The sequence below is a fragment of the Gastrolobium bilobum genome, unplaced genomic scaffold (genome assembly GCF_033153095.1).
Source record: "Gastrolobium bilobum isolate Gb01-03AN ecotype WA unplaced genomic scaffold, APGP_CSIRO_Gbil_v1 utg10696, whole genome shotgun sequence".
Classification (NCBI taxonomy): Eukaryota; Viridiplantae; Streptophyta; class Magnoliopsida; order Fabales; family Fabaceae; genus Gastrolobium; species Gastrolobium bilobum.
In genome coordinates this window covers 649,823-669,540 of record NW_026899284.1, presented here as the reverse complement: position 1 = coordinate 669,540, position 19,718 = coordinate 649,823, and the positions used below count along the sequence as shown (strand labels likewise).

At 28.7% G+C, this 19,718-nt stretch overlaps 1 protein-coding gene across 1 annotated transcript; it reads right to left on the bottom strand.

The window, feature by feature from the left end:
• Positions 1–2,108: 2,108 nt before the first annotated feature.
• LOC133289206 (bifunctional pinoresinol-lariciresinol reductase 2-like) lies at positions 2,109–7,631 on the bottom strand. The gene is made up of 4 exons (XM_061487097.1): positions 7,302–7,631; positions 6,912–7,152; positions 6,589–6,792; positions 2,109–2,361 (listed from the first exon to the last, which is right to left on the bottom strand). The coding sequence occupies exons 1-4, from the start codon at positions 7,629–7,631 to the stop codon at positions 2,198–2,200; spliced, it is 939 nt and encodes a 312-aa protein (XP_061343081.1). The 3' UTR covers positions 2,109–2,197.
• Between the last annotated feature and the right edge of the window lie 12,087 nt (positions 7,632–19,718).

Below are 19,718 nucleotides of genomic sequence, written 5' to 3'. Positions count from 1 at the left end.
ACTGAAAAGAAGTGGTTGTAAGTGACATGGTGGGGGTTACGTGGATGAAGACAAACTCATCACTTGGTCTAGCATATTAAGCATTAGAATTTGTGCATGTTTGTATCTCTATTTTTTTAAAGATAGAAACTATTTACAAGAAAAGTTAGGTCAAATAGTTTTAAGAAAAGTTAAAGGGTTTTTATAAGAGTTATACGGTAAGAAAAGTGATTATGTAATGTTATAGAGATTCGTTTTGCGTGTCTTAGTTTTTTTTTGTTTCAAAAAGTGCGGGCTCCACAAAATGTTGTGTGTGTAGGAAATTTTTTTGTGTCATGTGACATGATAGATGCAAACCCCAAAGTTAAAAGCTAAAAATTTTTAGGAGGAGTTTTTTCTTTTAAGTTCTTATATATTTTTATTGAATTACGTGTTTTTTTTAAATGAAGAGTTATAAAGATAGAGAGAGATAATTTTCTTGAAATATGTATTTTTTTAAGCTAAAAATTATATGTAATTACAAACAGTTTTTAGCTTCTTCTTTTTTTTAGCTTTAGTTCATAAGTAGTTTGTAGCTTAAAAAAAGAGAGTATCCAAACAGATATAAAATAGATAATTCTCGAAAGACAAGCAGACTAAAACTTAAAATAAAAATAAAAACTCAATAAACTTATCAAGATAATTTATTTGTTTATTATTTGAAACTTTTTAGTTATTTTAATAATTTCTAAAAAAGAAATTTCATTTTTTAAACATGAAAATGAGAATAATTAAAATCTTCTTTTATTTTTCATTTCTTTTTCTGTTTTCAACTAAAATAAAAACAAAAACTGAGAAACATTCTGAATTTTTTTATATTTATTTGAATATTTTTATTTAATATAAGTCTTACAGTTTTTCAGTTTGGGTCATAAGGAGTTTATGGAGTTCGGCTCACTGCCCTTGTCTACAGACAAAAACCACAACCAAATATTTCACAAGGGAAATATAATAAAACATACAAAAGCGATCATACTTCCTCAAAAGCTTAATTCAAAACCAAAAGAGAGATTCAAAAGCTAAAATGAAAGAGAAGAAAAAGAAAAAGGGAATAAAAGTATTAAAAATAAGGGAAACGTTCATTAATGCTCCTCCAGAATCATATATACCCGTGTAATTTTTTTTTTTATCACATATGCCCATGTGATTTGCAAAAGAGTATGATTCTTTATCATATATTCTCATGTGATTTTTTATTTTTTACAAATTACAGAGACATATGTGATAAATAAAAAATCACATGGGTTTCTGAAGCAAATCATAAAGACATTGATGAACTTTTCCTTAAAAATAAACAACAGTAAAAAGATAAAGAAGAGAAAAACTTAAAAAAAAAAAGAAGTGAAAATAATGAGCTCCTCTAAGTTTATCAAGCTCCATAATTTCGGGAACAGTTTAGCTTGCTCAAAATTGACATTTCAGTATCCCTTATATGCATTGGACACATGTGCCACAAGCTAGTATCCTAGTAGTATCTAAATTAGATACAGATAATACCTGATGTAGCACCATAAAGAATTAAGGACCATTAACCAAAATCTACCTATCATGATAATAGCATATTTGGAGACCATCAGAACGTTGCCTTTAATAGAACACATACGTACCCTTGTTTAATCAAGAATGCCTTAAGAAATGAAACTTTTTTTTAGTTTGGTATGTGCCGAACATTTGACAAAGTTCTCACCATTCCATCATGCACATCTTGAATGGAACTGTTCCAATACCAATGACCTTAATTATAGGACGTATTATATTTTCCGTAAGAACAACAACGTCATTAATTGACCGGTAAGTTGTAAACCAATCCCGCACAAGAATATAGATGAAACGACCAAGCAGTTGAAACAAGCTTCAATATGTCCATATTCGCGCGAGAATAAATGAATGAATTAACCAACTACGTTTATGGAGAAAAGTCAAGAAATCATTACAACAATCAATAAGACATAGCACATAAAATTAATTTCATGCACAAGACATATTATTAATAATAAGACATCGTTTCATGATCACAATATACATCCTTGTATTGTATTTGCAATAGTAGAGAACATGATCAAATATTGTGTATGCCATTTTTTTGGTCTCGTTTACAATTACACATCACGCAGTTTTTATTAAGTTCAACCCAATCTGTGATCTAAAGAGATACATAAGGTAAACAAATAAAAAACTTTTAAACATAGCGTTTCATGTACTCGCCAACGGTAGTGTACTTGATTTGAGGATACAGTTGACAAGCTTCAAGCTGTTCTTCTCCAATCTCAAAATTTGCGAGGCAGCCTTCAAAGCAAACATGGTAGTAATGTATCATTCCCACTTGCTCCGCATACGGTTGTCCTGTGTTTCACAAGAAAATATTATTGAAATTTAAAAACAAAAAATAAAAATAGGACTAGTTATTTTACCCTTGTAATCCTACCTGCCTATTGCACAAGTTGTTTAAATCAAATATCTATATTACAGTTTTTTTTAATAAATAAGTATTTAATGCAATTACTTTATTTTTCTTTAGAAAAACTTTATAGTCAAAATATTTAAAAAGATAATGTTCGGTAAAAACTATTAAACATAGCACAAAATATTATAGAAAGATGGGTCTAATGTTTCTTTTACTAGTAGGAGATAACTCTTATACACACCTCGGAGTGGATGGAGTTCTTCGAGGAGAGAAGAAGAGACAGAAAGAAAAAAGGGGTTTATTAATCTCTTTTTATAGGAAATTTTTTCTCTCCAACTACACTCACAAACTAGCAATGGGACCCACCAAAACAAGAAAGAGAAAAAAAATTAAATGGACCCATGTCAATTTTCAGTCCACAGGAAAAGCATGCTATCTTCTTTCACAGAAGAAAAGTAAAACCCAAGAAAAAAAATTAAGTTCTATCTACTTTTATGAGAGTAGAAGACATAAATTATCTTAGGCTCGCATGAGAAATATCAATTCCTAAAGAGATTTATATTTAAAATTTGATAATTATACGATTGGATTTTGTTTTGTTTTATTTTATTTATAATAATATTTAAATTCATCTCTTAACTTTATATATAATTTAAATGAAAAAAGTCAATACATGTCAATTAAATTCTTTTAGGACATAAAAATATTTAAAATGGTTACTTTTATTTTTTATAAAATAATTTTCTAATTCTATCTTAATTATCTTTTGATAACTTTTCCTTGAAGACATCATATATTAATCAAAATCTTTATTTATTATGTTATTTCGTATTTATAAAAAAATCTTATGTTAATATTCATCACTTCAAATATTTTTCCGTTTTAAACTGATTATCACTTTAAAAGTTTTAATTTATTTTAAATTATTAATCACTTTAGAAAATCAAGAAAATATTAATTATTGTTATTTTTATTTTATCTTTATCTTTTAATATCTCCATTAAGTGAAATAACAGAGCATTAAAGATAATATAGTCAAATTAACTTCTTCTTTTTTCTTAAAATCAAAAGTATTTGTTGATCTTCTTAATCATTGTATAAAACCTTCAAGGTAAATTATTTTTAAAAGGATGGAATAGTTAAAATGATTTCATGAAAAATATTAAATATTTACTAACTCGTGCCCTTAAGACTAAAAATTATTACACATACTCCTAAAACGTCAAGTAAGTTTGTGCGCACTCCTTTTAGCTCTTAACATTTTAGCTTTAATTAATGATAAGACTAATTGCTCACTTATATATTTATTTCTTTTAGTGTTTAAAATAAAAAACAAGACTGAATTATTAAATATGCAAGTGAATGATGAATCTTAATATTAAAAAAGGATAAAATATCAAAATGTAAATAATGATCTCATATGAAGCTCCACAAAACATGCAATAATTTATCCTTAGAAACACTTGTCAACAAAGAATTGGCAAATACTTGCATAACTAACAATATACTCAAATTTATTTGATTTGATGCTATAATCGCAATTATTAAAGCATGGTTTATATTATGTGGACTTTTTAGGATGTTAATATGGATCAGATAATAAACTACTACTTAAAATTTATTAGAGGCACACTGGGGGGTCGTATCATAACTTATGGGCACATCACGGTTTTCTTCATTCACACTGTACTTCTTCTTTCTTTCTTTTTTCGGTAAACACACTGTACTTCTTTTTACTAAGAAGAGCAGTCCTAATTATAATATTATTTAAGAGATAAATGTTTTATATTCTTTTATTATCACAAATAGGTGTGATCTACATCTTTACAAAAAATATATTCTCTCTCATGTTTTTTTTTTTTTTTCTCACTTAAAATGACACGACTTTATATCTTTTGATACATATTTTTCCCATTATTTAAACATTCTTCTTTTAGTTCAAGAAAATTATATCATTAACAAAAGGGAAATTATACTCTTATGTTACATAAGATATATCCCTCATGTCATACTCACATAAAAAGATGTGCCTCTCTCTTTTTTTCTTTTTCTTTTTTAAAAAATTGGTGGACTCCATTTAATTTATCTCACAACATAAGATAACATATCTCCTATAGCATGAGAGAAGTAAAGCCCTTACCAAAATATATATAATATTTTATATATATATATATATATATGTGTGTAAAAATAATATTTAAAGACATTTTACAAATGTATATTTTGTATTAAAGTATGTATGTTTTTTCTAATTCATTAAAAAGGACACACTTTTGGTTTCTATGGTAAAAAAATTAAAAAGTTTACAGAAAAGTCAAAAAAGATATCAATAAAAAATGAAAAGTCGAGAGCCGAAAAGAAATTAGAGTTATATAATAAAAAAGAAAAAAAATTAAATTTAAAAAATTGTAACATAATAATCATATTGAAATATTTTTTATATTATATGTAAAAAGAACATAGATGGATACAGTCATACAGATAATGAGATAAGATTATAGATGAGAGAGAGAGAGGCAGAGAATCTGAATTATACAAGAGAATGATGACAGCTAGAATTGTCAGTGTAATAAGAGTAGGTATTTCCTTATCAAATAGGAAAAGAAAATATAAAAGAAAATAATCATAAAAATAAGAGTGTAATTGAGTTGCTTTTTGCCATATTTGATAGAGTGTACCAATGGAGTGCTCGGTACACCTTTACCACTGAAAAGATATTTTCATAACGATGATTTTGGCGTGTAAAATAATAAAAAAAATTGAATTAAATTATGAACTCAATTAAATTACACTTAAAATAATTAATTTTTTAAAGAATCAGTTTACAAACTGAACCGAACTGATTTTCAGAATCAGTTCAAGAATCTAATTATTTTTTTTCTATTTTTCTTATTTATTTATTTAGTGGCTTCTTTTATTTTTTATTATTCTTTTCTTTTTAAAATAAGTTCGCTCTAAACTGGTTCCGAATCAAACCAGACTTTTTTCGAACTAACCCAAACCGTTTTGAACCAACCTGAACTATTTTGAACCGAACCAAACTGATTTGAAAAAAATAAAAAAAAGTTTGGTTTATTGAACCAAATTGTTAATTCTTCAAAAATTCAATTTAATTTGACCCATGCGTAGCTCCAAAATTGATGAGTGAGGGCTAATGCCTAAGAGTCTATTGGAATATTCTCTTTTTTAAGTTAAAAGCAACTTTTAAGCTGAGACTAAAAGAAAAGAGATTAAAAAAACTTAAAAGTTATTTGATAATTACATAAAAATTTCAGCTTAAAAGTTATTTAAAAACTCAAATCTCATGTTAAGAAAAATTGATAAGAACTTAAAAAAAGTTCCTCCCGTGATCTTTTAGCTTTTGAATTTTTATTATTATAAAAAATAGCTGATTTTATTATAAAAACTTTTGTAAAAATTTATTTAGCTTATTTTTTACTTTATAAAAAGAAAAGAAACTAAAATAAATAAATAAATCATCCAAACAGTTAGTAAGTGTGAGAGAAAGTGGGTGTTCCACAAGGAAAAAAGGAATATAGTGTGGATAGCAAATTAAGACCAAATCTTTCAGGAATTTATGGGTATGTTTTAAATTTGTTTTGAAAAATAAAATTTTGACATTTAGAACAAAAAAGTAAAAAAAATGTTTAATAAGTTTTGTTTTGTAATCTTTTTTTTTTTTAATTATAACTATTTATTCATTTTTAAAATAAAATTTAGAGATCATATCTGAATTGTTTTTGTTTTGTGTTTGACTTTTAAAAAAAAAAATCATTTATTTTATTAACTATTATATAAAACAGGTTTCAGAACAAAATAATCAGAACACAATCAAACACAACCCATATTATAATAAAGGTTTTAGTGTATGTCATTTTAAAAGATATAAACTTATGTCATTTCATCTCTTATAATTATATATTTCAAAGAGTACATAATTATAATATGAAAATTGCTTTTTCTCTCTCTCCTTATCAGCCGACAAATTTCTCAAGAGAGAAAAAAAAGTAATTCTAATATTGTGATTATGAATTCTCTTAAAGTACATAATTAAAAAAAATAAAACAACTTAAGTTTATATGCTTTAAAAGAATAAATAATTTTTTCTATGATAAAAAATATGATGTGCAAATAATATTGTCGGCACAATGTGATATTGATCTCACCTTCCAAGGAGCTTAGAAACTGTTCAGCCGAAATTGAAGATTTTTGCAACTCTTTACCAATCAGTTTCTCCCAAATATGAACAACCTCTCTCTGTGATAATATGTTTTCAGGTGGCCTTATGTAAACTGTCTTGTTTAGAGTTCTGGGGTCATCTATGGTTTTGATAGTATACATGGCTATATCATCTTCCTCCACATAGATCCCTGCCAAATTTAACACACTTTTATATTCTTTAAACAAGTACATACACACACATCATGCAAAACAATTTTAAGAATCACAGAACATTATGAATTTGGAAAGTACATAGCTAGCTAGTTACCCTTTACGTTTCCATCTCCAAACAAGACCACAGAATCCCTAGAGGGGATTATAAAGCCAGGTTGACACAGCCCACCAAGAAAGTAACCAGCAAAGCAATTAGCAGAAATATAGGTGAATGGTATATTAGCCTCTTGAATGGCTTTCCTCACTACCATTTTGTCATCAAATGTTACTCTTCCAGGCTCCAATGCATGTGCCATTCTTGCTGGATCTGTACCAAACTCTGAGGGGAAAAATCTCTGTGCACAGAGTTCATATTATTTGACTTAACACTATCAATTCATGAAATTTCTTATAATGATGAGAGCAATGATAAGACTTAATTTCATGTAAATAAGGACTTGGTGGATTATATTGGACTGTGATACTTGTAAAAGGTTAATATTACCTTGATATTTCCAGCTTCTTTGATTGCATCAACAAGTTTAAGTTGTAGGAGGATTTGGTGGCTGCGTATGTGAACACCAGATATGGCACAAATCACAACATCAACTAGTTTTACAGCGTTCACAAGACTCTGATGGTCATCCAAGGAACCTTTCACGAGATGAGCTCCTTGTTGCTTGAATGACAAGAGAAGCTGAACTTTCTCAATGTCAACCCCAATCTCTGCCCTCTGAAGAATGAATGTTTCGTGTCCTTCAGCTAAACTCGCCTTTACCAACCTTTTTCCCAAGTACCCTGTTCCCCCAACTATAAGCACCTTGCTCTTTTCCATCTCTCTCTCTCTCTCTGCCCTTCTCTGTTGTGGAGTAGAGATGTGTGCCCTGTGTCCTTATATAGCGTATCAATTGAAGTATTGAACCTCTTATTGGTGTCTTGGAGCGTACATACAACTTGATAAAATTGAAATAATATTTGTTAATTCAAATAATTTTGGCTGAGGTATTCTTTAGATAAATATAAAATTATTAATATAATCTTATTTAAGTTTTTGAATTGAAATGATTCTTTATATGATATCAACATAACTAAATGGTAATGCGTTCAATCCTTATCGTTCTTATTTTATTAATAAAAATAATTAAATATTATGACATTTTTTAATACTGATAAACTGAGTTTAATGCTGTCATTTATTTTTCAAGTCCAATGGTCTCTCATATATATTAAAGAAATATAACACCTAACCGCTTAAACTTTTGGAAATGGTCATTTATGGGTAGCTTTTCGTGGAGTGAATCATGTGTTATGGGCCTTATGTAATATATTGAGCTTGCTATTCGTTCCTTGGAGTGTACATACAACTTCAAAACCTGAAATACTATTTTTCAAGAGGAAGGATCCGTTTATAAATTTTTTTTATAAATTTTTACAAATTACACTATATACTTTTGAAAGAACATAGTATAATTTGTAAGAATTTGTAAACAAAAAAGTTTATAAATATAACCCTCCCCATTTTTTCAATTCAAATGTTTGGGTAGCTTGGGAGGAAAAATAATGAACTGTGTCGCTTTGTCTTCGAGGTAAAGTCATTTGCTTCAATGTATTTGAGCCTCTAGAAGAACAATAGATGTGGTTCCCTCAACAACGATAGTACCCTAAATTTATTAACCGACTACCAGTAAGTTAACTTAAGATGTAAACTACGCATTTCGCAAACCTTGGCTGGCCAATTTTAGCCTAACCACATGGGGTTGGTTATATGTGGTCCAGTTTGATCAAGTTGAAGCAGCAAAACATGCACTACTCTTGTCTAATTTTAGCGTATTATTCTGATTTCGATTTCGATTTCGACCATTGCATGGTCTTCTTGCTTTTCATACCGTAGATCAATTTCAACTTTTTAATATACCTAAAGACTAAAGGATCTGACAAGAAATATGGTTAAGTTTCTGTTATTCCATAAGCAATTGCTGTACTTATACACAAATTTTATTTACAATCGACTACGATCAACTACAAAAAGACAAAAACAACTACTGCAATTAAATGTAGCTAACAGCCACTTAAGGTGGCCTAACAGTCAATTAAATAATAGCAGCCAAACAACCTATTATGAACATACTTAGTTGAATTTACGAATTTGAACTACTAGAAAAATTTTGTATAGTGAGAGAATTGCTATGAAAATTCCGTCGTTAATTTCATCCTCGCTACTACAACCTATAATACTTATCTTTGAATAGCATTCTGTTGTTCCAATAGGATCATTCTTCAAGATTCTGAGTTAGCTGCATGTGAAGGAGTTTTTAAGATTATTTTGATGTGGTTGCGACTCTCTCTTTTTTTCCCGTGTGAACTTTATAATTTCAGCTTGCTTTTCGTACATGCTATCCCAGAAAGCATCCATTAACATCTCTAAGAATATTATATTCAACTATCAAATTATATCATAAAATTAAACTTCAAATAAAATTTAATTATATAACCAAGTGCAGTTAACAGAAGACTAAAACCCACATATGTAGTTTCCAAAAAAAAAAAAAAAAAACCCCACATATGTACTCCATACAGTCTTTCCCACATCAGTTAAACTTGGTGTTTTTTTTTTTTTTTTTTAGCTTTCGGAATACTTTTTATTGAGTTTTTTTTTTTGTTTTTTTCTCTTATTTTTTATTTTCGTATGGATATTTTTTTTATTCTGTCATTTTCTTTTTCGCTGAGTACTTAGTCGTTGTGACTTGTGACCTCTAGTTTAGCCAATTTGAAAGCTGTGATTATTTTGAATCTTTATTCGTTTTGTTTAGCGAATTTCGTATATTTGGATCGGCTTTAAAAAAAAGTAATTTTTATGTCTTATTTATTTTAGAAGTATTTTTTATAAAAATTAAAATTTCTGAGATTTTTATAAAAATTAAAATTATTGAGATTTTTAAAAAAATATTTCATTTTTTGACTTATATTTTTTTTAGAAGTTAAAATTTCTAGCTTCCAAAAAGAGCATATTTTTAATTTTTTTATAACTTTTTTCTTTTTAAAAAAAAAATAAACATCCAAACATATTTTTTTACCGAAAGTGTTTTTTTTTGTTAAAAAAAATAGTTTTTGAAGAAAAAAAAAAACTCATCGAATTGGGCTCTATATTCTCCTATTAGCCAATACAAGTGATCCACACCTTATCCAGTAATCCTCAATTGTGCCTATAATCTAATTCACATATTTATAAATTTTCATTAACTCTTATTAAATAATGCTAACTTCTATATTCCTATTCATGGAGAGTTTCGGTGGTACCACAGTTGAATCAAACATTTTTTATAAAAAAGAAAAATTTTGAATTTAAAGGAAAATATGAAAAAATGTTTGGATTCAAATGGAATCAAAAAAATTCAATTTGGGAAAATAATGTTCCGAGTTTAGTATAACAAAAATAGAGGTGTTAAACGAGCCAAGGGCTTTTAGCTCGGCTCGTGAATGCCTGAGCTTACATGTCTAAAATTGATTGTTGGCATCAGACGACTTGAACTTGTATAAAAGCTCGTTTAATAAAAAGGCATCAAGCTCCAATTCAAAAGCTCGGTCTTAGAGCCTCTCAAGCCGACCTAGTATATTATTTTTTATTTTAATTTTATATTTTTTATACTACTTGTAATAGCCCTCTCTTTCTCCTCAATCCATTTCATCCCATTTTATTGGTTCAACAGAGTCTTTGAATGATTTTGTTCTATATTATGTTGTTTGGATATACATTGAATTTATGAATATTTATGGAATTACTAGTGTTATTGATTATATATTCTGTTTGGATAAATTTTATTGTCTTATATTTTTAAAATAGGCTAACAGGCTAAGTCAGGCTTTTATTTCTTGAAAATAAGACAGGTCACGGGCCAATAATTATATTTATAATGGGTAACAGGCTTCGTCAAGATGATCCATTTAAATACAGACTTAACCTTCTAAGAGTAAAGCTCGGCTCGGCTCGGCTCGTTAACACCCTTAAACAGAAATACCAAAGAAATTTTCCTATTCGTGATAACATAAAAACCAATCGTAATGATGTTAAATTTACTGCACACATTACACATTACACATTATTTCTTTAACTTTGCCGATAATCTAATCCACATTATTTTATACAAACAAATCAAATGAAATTGAATCACATATTATTTTGTAATTGACATAATTAATTATACTTTGACAAATCAAATTACTTATATTGTGATTTTATACTACATTCACACATCTAAAAGACAATATAATTAGGCTGTGTCATTTATTTAAATAAAAGAGGGGGACACACATGCAAAAAAATAATATATAATTACAATTTAAACATGAACATTAAATATTTAGTTCATTACAAATAAAAAAAATAAATAAAAATTTGAACTATCTCACAATCCGGCTTTGTTTGGGAGTTGGTTTTAGCAGGAGAAGGGAATGGAGAGTTTTAGTAAGCTCTTCCCTTGTTTGTGAGTTTAAAAAAAAGAGGGGAAGAGTTTGAAAATTTTTACTAAACCCTCCAAAACCCTCCTTCTTCTTAAAATTAAAGTTCTCCCAATTTGGAGGGTTTGAAGGAAAAAATATTAAAAATTATTTATCTACCTTTAGCATTAAAATGTTAAAACTACATAATTGTGAATCATTTTTAAACGCGATATTATTAGAAAAGTCTCAAATACCGACAGAATTTATTGACGAAAAATATTTCGTCAAAAATAGTGATGAATTTTTTTATGAAAATCATATATGTTAAAAATTTCACGTCAAAACTAAAGACAAAATTAGAGACAGAACCAAATTTTGCCATAATCACTAACATAAATTTGTACGAAAAAAAAATTCAGTCAGAATTATTGATGGAATCTAAATTGTGTCAAAACTTTTAACGAAAATATTTCCGTCCAAAATTTTGATGAAACACATTTTAATCGAAAAGTTTCGACGTAAAACAATTACATCAAAATATTTAACTGAAAATATTTCCATCAAAATTTTGACGAAATTTTTTTTTTTTTGTCAAAATTCTTTACGAAATCTAAATTTTGCCAAAATATTTAACAAAAAAATATATTCATCGAAATTTTTGACGAAAAATTTCAACGAAACACATTTCTATCGAAAATTGTTGACGAAAAAAATTTCATCAAAATTTTTAACAGAATTTAAATTCCGTCGACAGTTTTCGACGGAAATATTTTCGTTAAACTTTTTGGCAAAAAAAAGTCGAAATTTTTAACGAAACACATTTCCATCGAAAATTTTCGACGAAAAATATTTCCGTCAAAATTTTTGATACAAAACATTTCCATCAAAATTTTCAACGGAACGCATTTCTGTCAAAAATATTTCCGTAAAAAATTTTGACGAAAAATATTTCGACAACAAATTTTGACGGGAAAATTATTCTGCCGAAATTCTTTACAGAATCTAAATTTCGTCGAAAGTTTCGAATGAAACTTTGCCCTTAAAATTTCTAACAAAACAATTTCTGTCGAAATTTTCGTCAGAACACATTTCCATCGAAATTTTGAATGGAAAACGTTCCGTCAAAATTTTTGACAGAATTCTTTTTTCCTTTAAAACATTTGATGGAAAATAAATTTCGTCGAAAGTTTCGACATAAAATTTATTTTTGTAAAAATTTTCATCAGTTGAAAAATTCCATCGCTTTTTGACGAAAAGTATTCTGACGAAAAAATAATTTTATGATGAAATTTTCATTGTTTGCAACGTAAAAATTTCATCGAAAATATGATCTTTTTTGGTGTTGTGAAAAGTACATACATAATTTTGTTAGAAATTTTAAATTTTATTTAATTTGTAAAATATAATAATTATATTAATTTAAAAAAAAGTAAAATGGTAAAAATATCTCATTAACCCTCAATTTTCCTCTTTTACCATTTTTTTAACTCCCAAACAAGGGAAGGGAATACTCTTCATTTCCCTTCCCTTCCTTCCCCTCCCCTCCATCCAAAGGAAAAGGAGGGGAAGGAAGGGAAGGGAAATGAAGGGTATTCCCTTCCCATGTTTGAGACTTAAAAAAAATGACAAGGGGGAAATGGAGGGATAATAAAATATTTTTACTATTTTACTCTTTTTAAAAAAATAATATAATTAGTACATTTTAAAATTAAATTAAATTTAAAAATTTTATCAAAATTATTTATGTATTTTTCACAATACTAAAAAAGATCATATTTTCGACGAAATTTCTACGTTGCAAATGACGAAACATTCATCACAAAATTATTTTTTCTTCGAAAAGCGACGAAATTTTTTCTTCGATGAAATTTTTTAGAAAAATAAATTTTCTTTTAAAATTTTTGCCGAAATTTCGTTTTCATCAAAAGTTTAGACGAAAATAATTTTTTTCATAAAATGTTTTAAACGTAAAAAAAATTCTATCAAAAATTTTGACAGAATGTTTTTCGTTCAAAATTTTGATGGAAATGTGTTCTGACGAAAATTGTTTTGTCAAAAATTTGGAGGGAAATGTTTCATTCGAAATATTCGACGAAATTTAGATTCTGTAAGAATTTTAACAGAATATTTTTTTCGTCAAAATTTTTTATCGAAATATTTTTCGTCAAAAATTTTACGAAAATATTTTATGTCGAAATTTTTTTAGAGAAATGTGTTCCGTTGAAAATTTTGATCGAAATTTATTTTATCAAAAAACTTGAAGAAAATATTTTCTTCGAAAATTTTCGATGGAAATTTGTTTCGTTAAAATTTCGACGAAATTTTTTTTGGTCCAAACGTTTAACGAAAATGTTTCCGTAAAAAACTTTCGATAAAATTTAAATTCTGTAACCAATTTTGAGGAAATTTTTTCAGTAAAACTTTTTTGATGGAAATTCTTTTCGTTGAAACTTTTGTTGGAATTTTGTTCCTCAAAAATTTCGAAAAATATGTTTTTTTGTGTAATATTTTGACGAAATTTAGATTCCATAAAGAATTTTGACAAAAAAAAATTTCGTGAAATTTTTTTATAGAAATGTTTTAGTCACAAATTTTGATGGAAATGTTTTTCGTAAAAAAAATTGACGAAATTGTTTTACATCGAAACTTTTCGATGGAAATGTGTTTCGTCAATCTTTTTGACGAAAAAAATTTGACGTATACGATTTTCATCAAAAATTTCATCACTATTTTTGACGAAATATTTTTCGTCGATAAATTCTATCGGTATTTGAGACTTTTCTAATAATGTCACATTTAAAAATGATTCCCGTTTATGTAGTTTTCACATTTTAATGCTAAAGGTAAATAAGTAATTTTTAATATTTTCCCCCTCAAACCCCCCCAAATTGGGAAAACTTTAATTTTAAGAAGAAAGAGGGTTTTGGAGAGTTTAGTAAATATCTCCAATTTCTTACCCTTCTTTTTTTAAACTCACAAACAAGGGAAGAGCTTTCTAAAACCTTCCATTTTCTTTCCTTCCCTTCCTAAAACCAACTCCCAAACAAAGCCTGAATCGCCTCAGAATGTGTTAATCTGGGAAAAAAATTTAGTGTTCCTGCTTGCCATGTGCTCCTTCCATTGAGAGATTGACACTTGTATAAAAAAAAATATTTTACTCCCTTCTCTCTCTGGATTAGTTGTCACATTTTTATTGGTTTGGATCACTTAAAATTTGATGCTCCCAGAGCACCAAAACTTTTGTCGTTATGCCATCATTGTTGAAGAAATACTATTAATTAGTGTATGCTTATAGTTAGCATCATGAAAATGGCCGAAGATTGACATCATTTAACGACGTCTTTTATAAGGGTTTAACGTCTCTTATATTATAGGAGATAAAATTATCTTTTACACACATATTATATAACTTATATTTTTTTTTCTCTCTTCTCTTCATATGGCTCTATATGGTCCTTACATATTTTTATTTTTGTGTTGGAGATAATTTTATCACTTTCAACATAAGAAATATATTCCTTTTTTTTTAAATGCTGAATAAACCGTCAGGAAATATATATTGGAGTCGGTTTGATCGAAACCGCTTCAAAAATGCATTAACATTTACCCATTTTTTTGTAGTGATATCTTAACATATATGTGTTAGAGATAATTTTATCTCTGATAACATGAGAAATATAGTTCCTTTTTTAAAATGCCGAATATACTGTCTATAAATATTATTGAGTCGGTTTAACTGAAACCGCTTCAAAAAATTATTAGCATTTATCTCGTAACACCACGTTCTAGAACCAGTTTGTTCACATTACGCATAGCATTAAGCGCAGTTACAATCACAACAATTGAATTAAAATATGGATAAACTTTTTCCTTTTCGTTAATAAATTTTTCTGTTTAAAATCAATTCCGTAATTAAAACAAGTGTAATCATAACTCAAACAATATGCGGAACACTTAAGGGTTTATTTAACTATGCCACACATTGCTCCCTCAAAGTGTCAAGTAGTCCCTTTAAACTATCAAAGCTTAAAACTCATTTTTAGTCATATTCAACACTAAACATCTTTACTTTTTATTACTCCAAGAATTATATACCTCCCATGTGATCCTTATCTCCCCCTATGTTATAGATCTCTTCGATAGCTACACGTGAGTTCAAACCGTGCTCAATTTAGAGCAGCGTAACTCAAGTTATGAATTTTTTAAGAAAATGGTGATGAATTTCACGGGGTCCGGCACTGATAGCGCCCGACCGCTGCTAATAGCTCAAGAACACTGACTTCCCACTGTCTTACGGCGCTGTCAGCGCCACGGGTCCGGAGATTACACGCCACTTTCGTATTTCACCCATAACTTGAGTTATACTTATCCGATTAACACAATCTTGGTCTCGTTGGAAAGCTAAGAAAAAGATCTATAACTTCAAAGAAAACCAAAGATCCAAATCTATCATATAAGATATGAAAAATAGACATCAAGACATGATATCCTTATATTTATATTGATTCTCAACTCCAAAGGTTTTCTTTCACCTAATTGACATTGTACAACAACTTCAATACATGGTTCCTTGTCATTTCAAGGCTCAAATGATATTCAAATAAGCTTGAAAGCCTTTTCATCATACAATAGCATATAATTACATAATAATCAAGGTTCCAGGACTTAGACTTAACAAAGCACATGATTAAAGCTATTTTGCTCCTTTCAACCATCAAGGATACAAAATGACTATGATCATGGTCTAAGTCCCCAAAAATACATATTGTTAGTCCAATACAATATTATTACCAAGTGTGCATCCTATACATATCTTTCTACCAAAATATAAGATGCAACCAAATGTAAATACATGTGAGGCACTTCAAAATAATCATATCACATGCTATCATATGGCAATCTACTTAGGCCTCTTACCTCGTGCCTGACCTGCATCATCTATGTTAATACCTGAAATAACAGTCTCTAAATGGGGAGAGATAAAACTCAATAAACCCAGGGTTCTTGGAGAATTCCTCCAATCTCAGAGTTCACTTCCTGCATGAAAGGTTAGTATACACATGACATGACCTACATCATATATCCAAAGGCAATAACAGTAATGATTTAACTGCAGCATACTCATGCGTTCAAATGGCCAAAGAATTAAACAATCAAATCATCACACAAGCTTCAATTGCATCTTAGTCCTTTCCACTAATCATACAACCTTGCCCCTAGTGCTTATCCATTGGCCTTTTCTCCAATGACACAACAATACTATATGAAAGCAAACATACCGTAATACTAACATTATCACTCAATCATTAACCATTACTTCCATCAAAGCAACGGTGGAACAACAAAAGGGATGAACCTCCAAGATCAAAAAGTTTACCTTAATTGCTTCCAATATACCCTCGTCCTTTACCAAGTTCCACAATCAAGCTTTGAATTCAAGCTACAATCTTACAAAATACACACCAATCCAAAGGAGCTATTCAAGCTCCATAGCTTCGTCCAATGATTGATCACTCAAGGATGGTCCACTTGCCTCAATCATAGCAATCACATGGACACAATCAATATCCAACTAGACCATGGCTTACAAATGCAAGAAAATCCACAAACCAAGCATAGATTCTTGCAATTTTAATATTATAATCAAATGACTATCTAAGTTTATTTCTACTATTTATTCATCATTCCTAATAACTTTTACAAATGAATTAAGCCTCAATCAAACTCAAACTCATGCAACCCACAAAACACTATTCATCATCTTCAACCTTTTGAAATCTCCATGAAAGCTAGTGTTAAGTAAGGGAAACTTACCACACAAGGCCACACAACCAAGGGATGAACGCTTTCTAAGCTCCCATAGTGTGAAATGCCCTCAAACTCCACCAATCTCTAAGAAACTCAAAATCTTTAGGGGGAGGATCTCTCTCCATAAGGATTCCCACTCAAAACTAAGCTAGGATTTGGAATGAGAGAAGATTCTAAGTGTTTTTGGCTTTGGAATGGATGGATTTGGTGGAGAAATGAGGAAGTTAGGTTTGAGCATCCAACAACAATAGCTTCTCTCTCACTCTCCCTATTGCTCGACGAAGAAGAAAGAAGAAAATGAGGATAAGGTTATGAGGTTTTTCAACTTACACATGTTAAGTTACTTCAACTGGGTAAAAGTTTATCTATCTACTCACCTCCATTCACTACCAAACTTTACCCAATGAACTAGAATCTTTTTTCAGTCATATTTCTAACTTTACTTTTACATTCTGAGTAATTTTGCTTACACGCATTTTTACCCCAAAAATCTTACTGACTGCACTTTTAACTCAAAAGTGACCCTAATTTATTTATTTAAGCCTTTTACTTAATTCAATCCAATAATGCATGTTTAATTATTTAATCACATGCAATTATCTAATTAAATAAGTTAGGGATATTACATACCCATTTTTTATAGTGGTAACTTAGCTACCATAGAAGAATACAATTTTTTTCGGCCATTCAATGGTTACCTAATCCAAAATAAGAAAGGGAAAATGTCATCAATCAACCAGTGTTATGAAAATCGCCTGACTCGGGCTGTCCAACTGGTTCATCGGTAAATTGGATCCCTAATTGATCTAATTCAGGTATTGAATTGGTTATGCATTTGACCAGATATAAGATCAGTGAATAAATTATGAATCAGATCAACCGGCACCGATTTTAAAAAAATTTGATTTTGTGAAATTTTGGATAAAATACTTGAAATATATTACTAATTAAATTTGAATCTAGACCACGGCGATTATAACTTATAACTCTTATCACTACACCAACTCTATTTATTAGCTATAATTTTTCTAATTTAATTTATTATATATATTTAATTCAAACAATTAAATCATTAATTTATTGGTTGAATCGATTATTGATTAATTTAATATTGGTCTTTATTAGTCTCCTTTAACATAAGATAATTATCTTATGTTGCAGAGAGAAAATGGATGGGTCCCACGATTACGAGAAAAAAGAAAAAAAGAAAAAAATTAGGTGCGAAAATCAAAGTGAAAAAACATGAGAGAAGTTATTTTATATAAAAGAAAAGTAATATTTCCCTTTACTATTCCAATCAAGTTAACAACCGATTCGAGTTTACTAGCACCGCAACCAACTGTTACAAAAATATAAGAAAACACGTAAATAAATTTAGGAAAAAATATTTATACTTTTAAATGACATAATTTATATCATTTTACTCTCACAAAGAGGTGGGACGCACACTTTTATTTTTTTTTGTCAACTCTTTCTCCTTTTTATCTATCTTTTTCTCTCTCTTAAAATGACATAACTTTACATTCTTTAAAATGATACAAAATTTTCCGTAATTTTACATCAAACATTTGGTCCAAACAAAAAGTGATGAACCAACTATTCCTAAAAGTTTAAGTTATGTTCCTTGAATAATTTCTATATCTAACAGAAAACAACGAAATTTGTACGTTGCTTGTGTTTTCAAATGAGAAAAACTGATGCTTGACATTTCTTATTACTGAATTTTGAAGCCTTTGAATAGGCAAAGGTTTAACATGATTGTCACCGGGCCAGCTCATCCGTTAACCAGAAATGTTGTTTTCAAGAAAAGGTGACGTATATATGAGGCAAATGCAACGAGAGCAGTACGATGTACGAAGATGCCCCACAAAACTAAACAAAATGTTGAAATATAAGGTCTGCTTCCTGATATTTTTGGTTGGGAATTGAGAATCGAGACTTTTAGCACCAAATGGGGTCTACCGCAGTGATAGTGATCGACTGTGAGAGCTTGATTTGGCAGGTGTACATAATAAATAAATAAATTTAAAATCATTTTCGCTCAAGAATAAAAATGAAGAATATAAAATATTTTTATTGTACCAAAAGAAATAAAACCATATGTATATTAAAATTTTCATCATTGTCTTAAGAAAAAAATCTTGTATGGTAAATAGATTTTAATTTTTTTTTGGTCAGCTTCTTTAAAAAGTAACGGAAAATTGGATTGGAATAATCTGTATAACGTGTTAGACTATTTTTTCTGTAAGGGGAGACACATGAAAACTCATGCAAATAAGTTCAATGGCTGTTAATTCTCCCTTGAGAACTTCATCAATTCTTGAAGTTCAACGGGGGAGTGATTGCCCATTCTAATCTCTCCCTTTCCGTTATTAATTTCTTGAATTTTTTTTTTCATTTTAGCACAGGAAAATCTCTACGACTTTTTCAATATAACAAAATAATTTTATCATATTAGCATCATTTAATATATAAAATAACCTGTTTTAATATATTGCCACACATTTTTATTTCGATACTTCAGTTTATCGTTATAATAAAATTCATGAATTAAAATTTATATAATACTATTTAAAGATATAAAAAAACTAATTGAATAATGCAAAGACTAAATGCCTAATTACAAGTTGGGAAAATATTTATCCTTTTAAAGGATAGTTATTTTAGTTAAAATTAA

What these genes read in the sequence shown, in the direction of transcription:
- LOC133289206 (XM_061487097.1), bottom strand. Translation starts at nt 7,631, where the DNA reads ATGGAAAAGAGCAAGGTGCTTATAGTTGGGGGAACAGGGTACTTGGGA. An exon ending in AAGAAGCTGGAAATATCAAG is followed by an intron (nt 7,153 to 7,301) that starts GTAATATTAACC and finishes CTCTGTGCACAG; the next exon opens with AGATTTTTCCCCTCAGAGTT. An exon ending in GTTTCTAAGCTCCTTGGAAG is followed by an intron (nt 2,362 to 6,588) that starts GTGAGATCAATA and finishes TGTGAAACACAG; the next exon opens with GACAACCGTATGCGGAGCAA.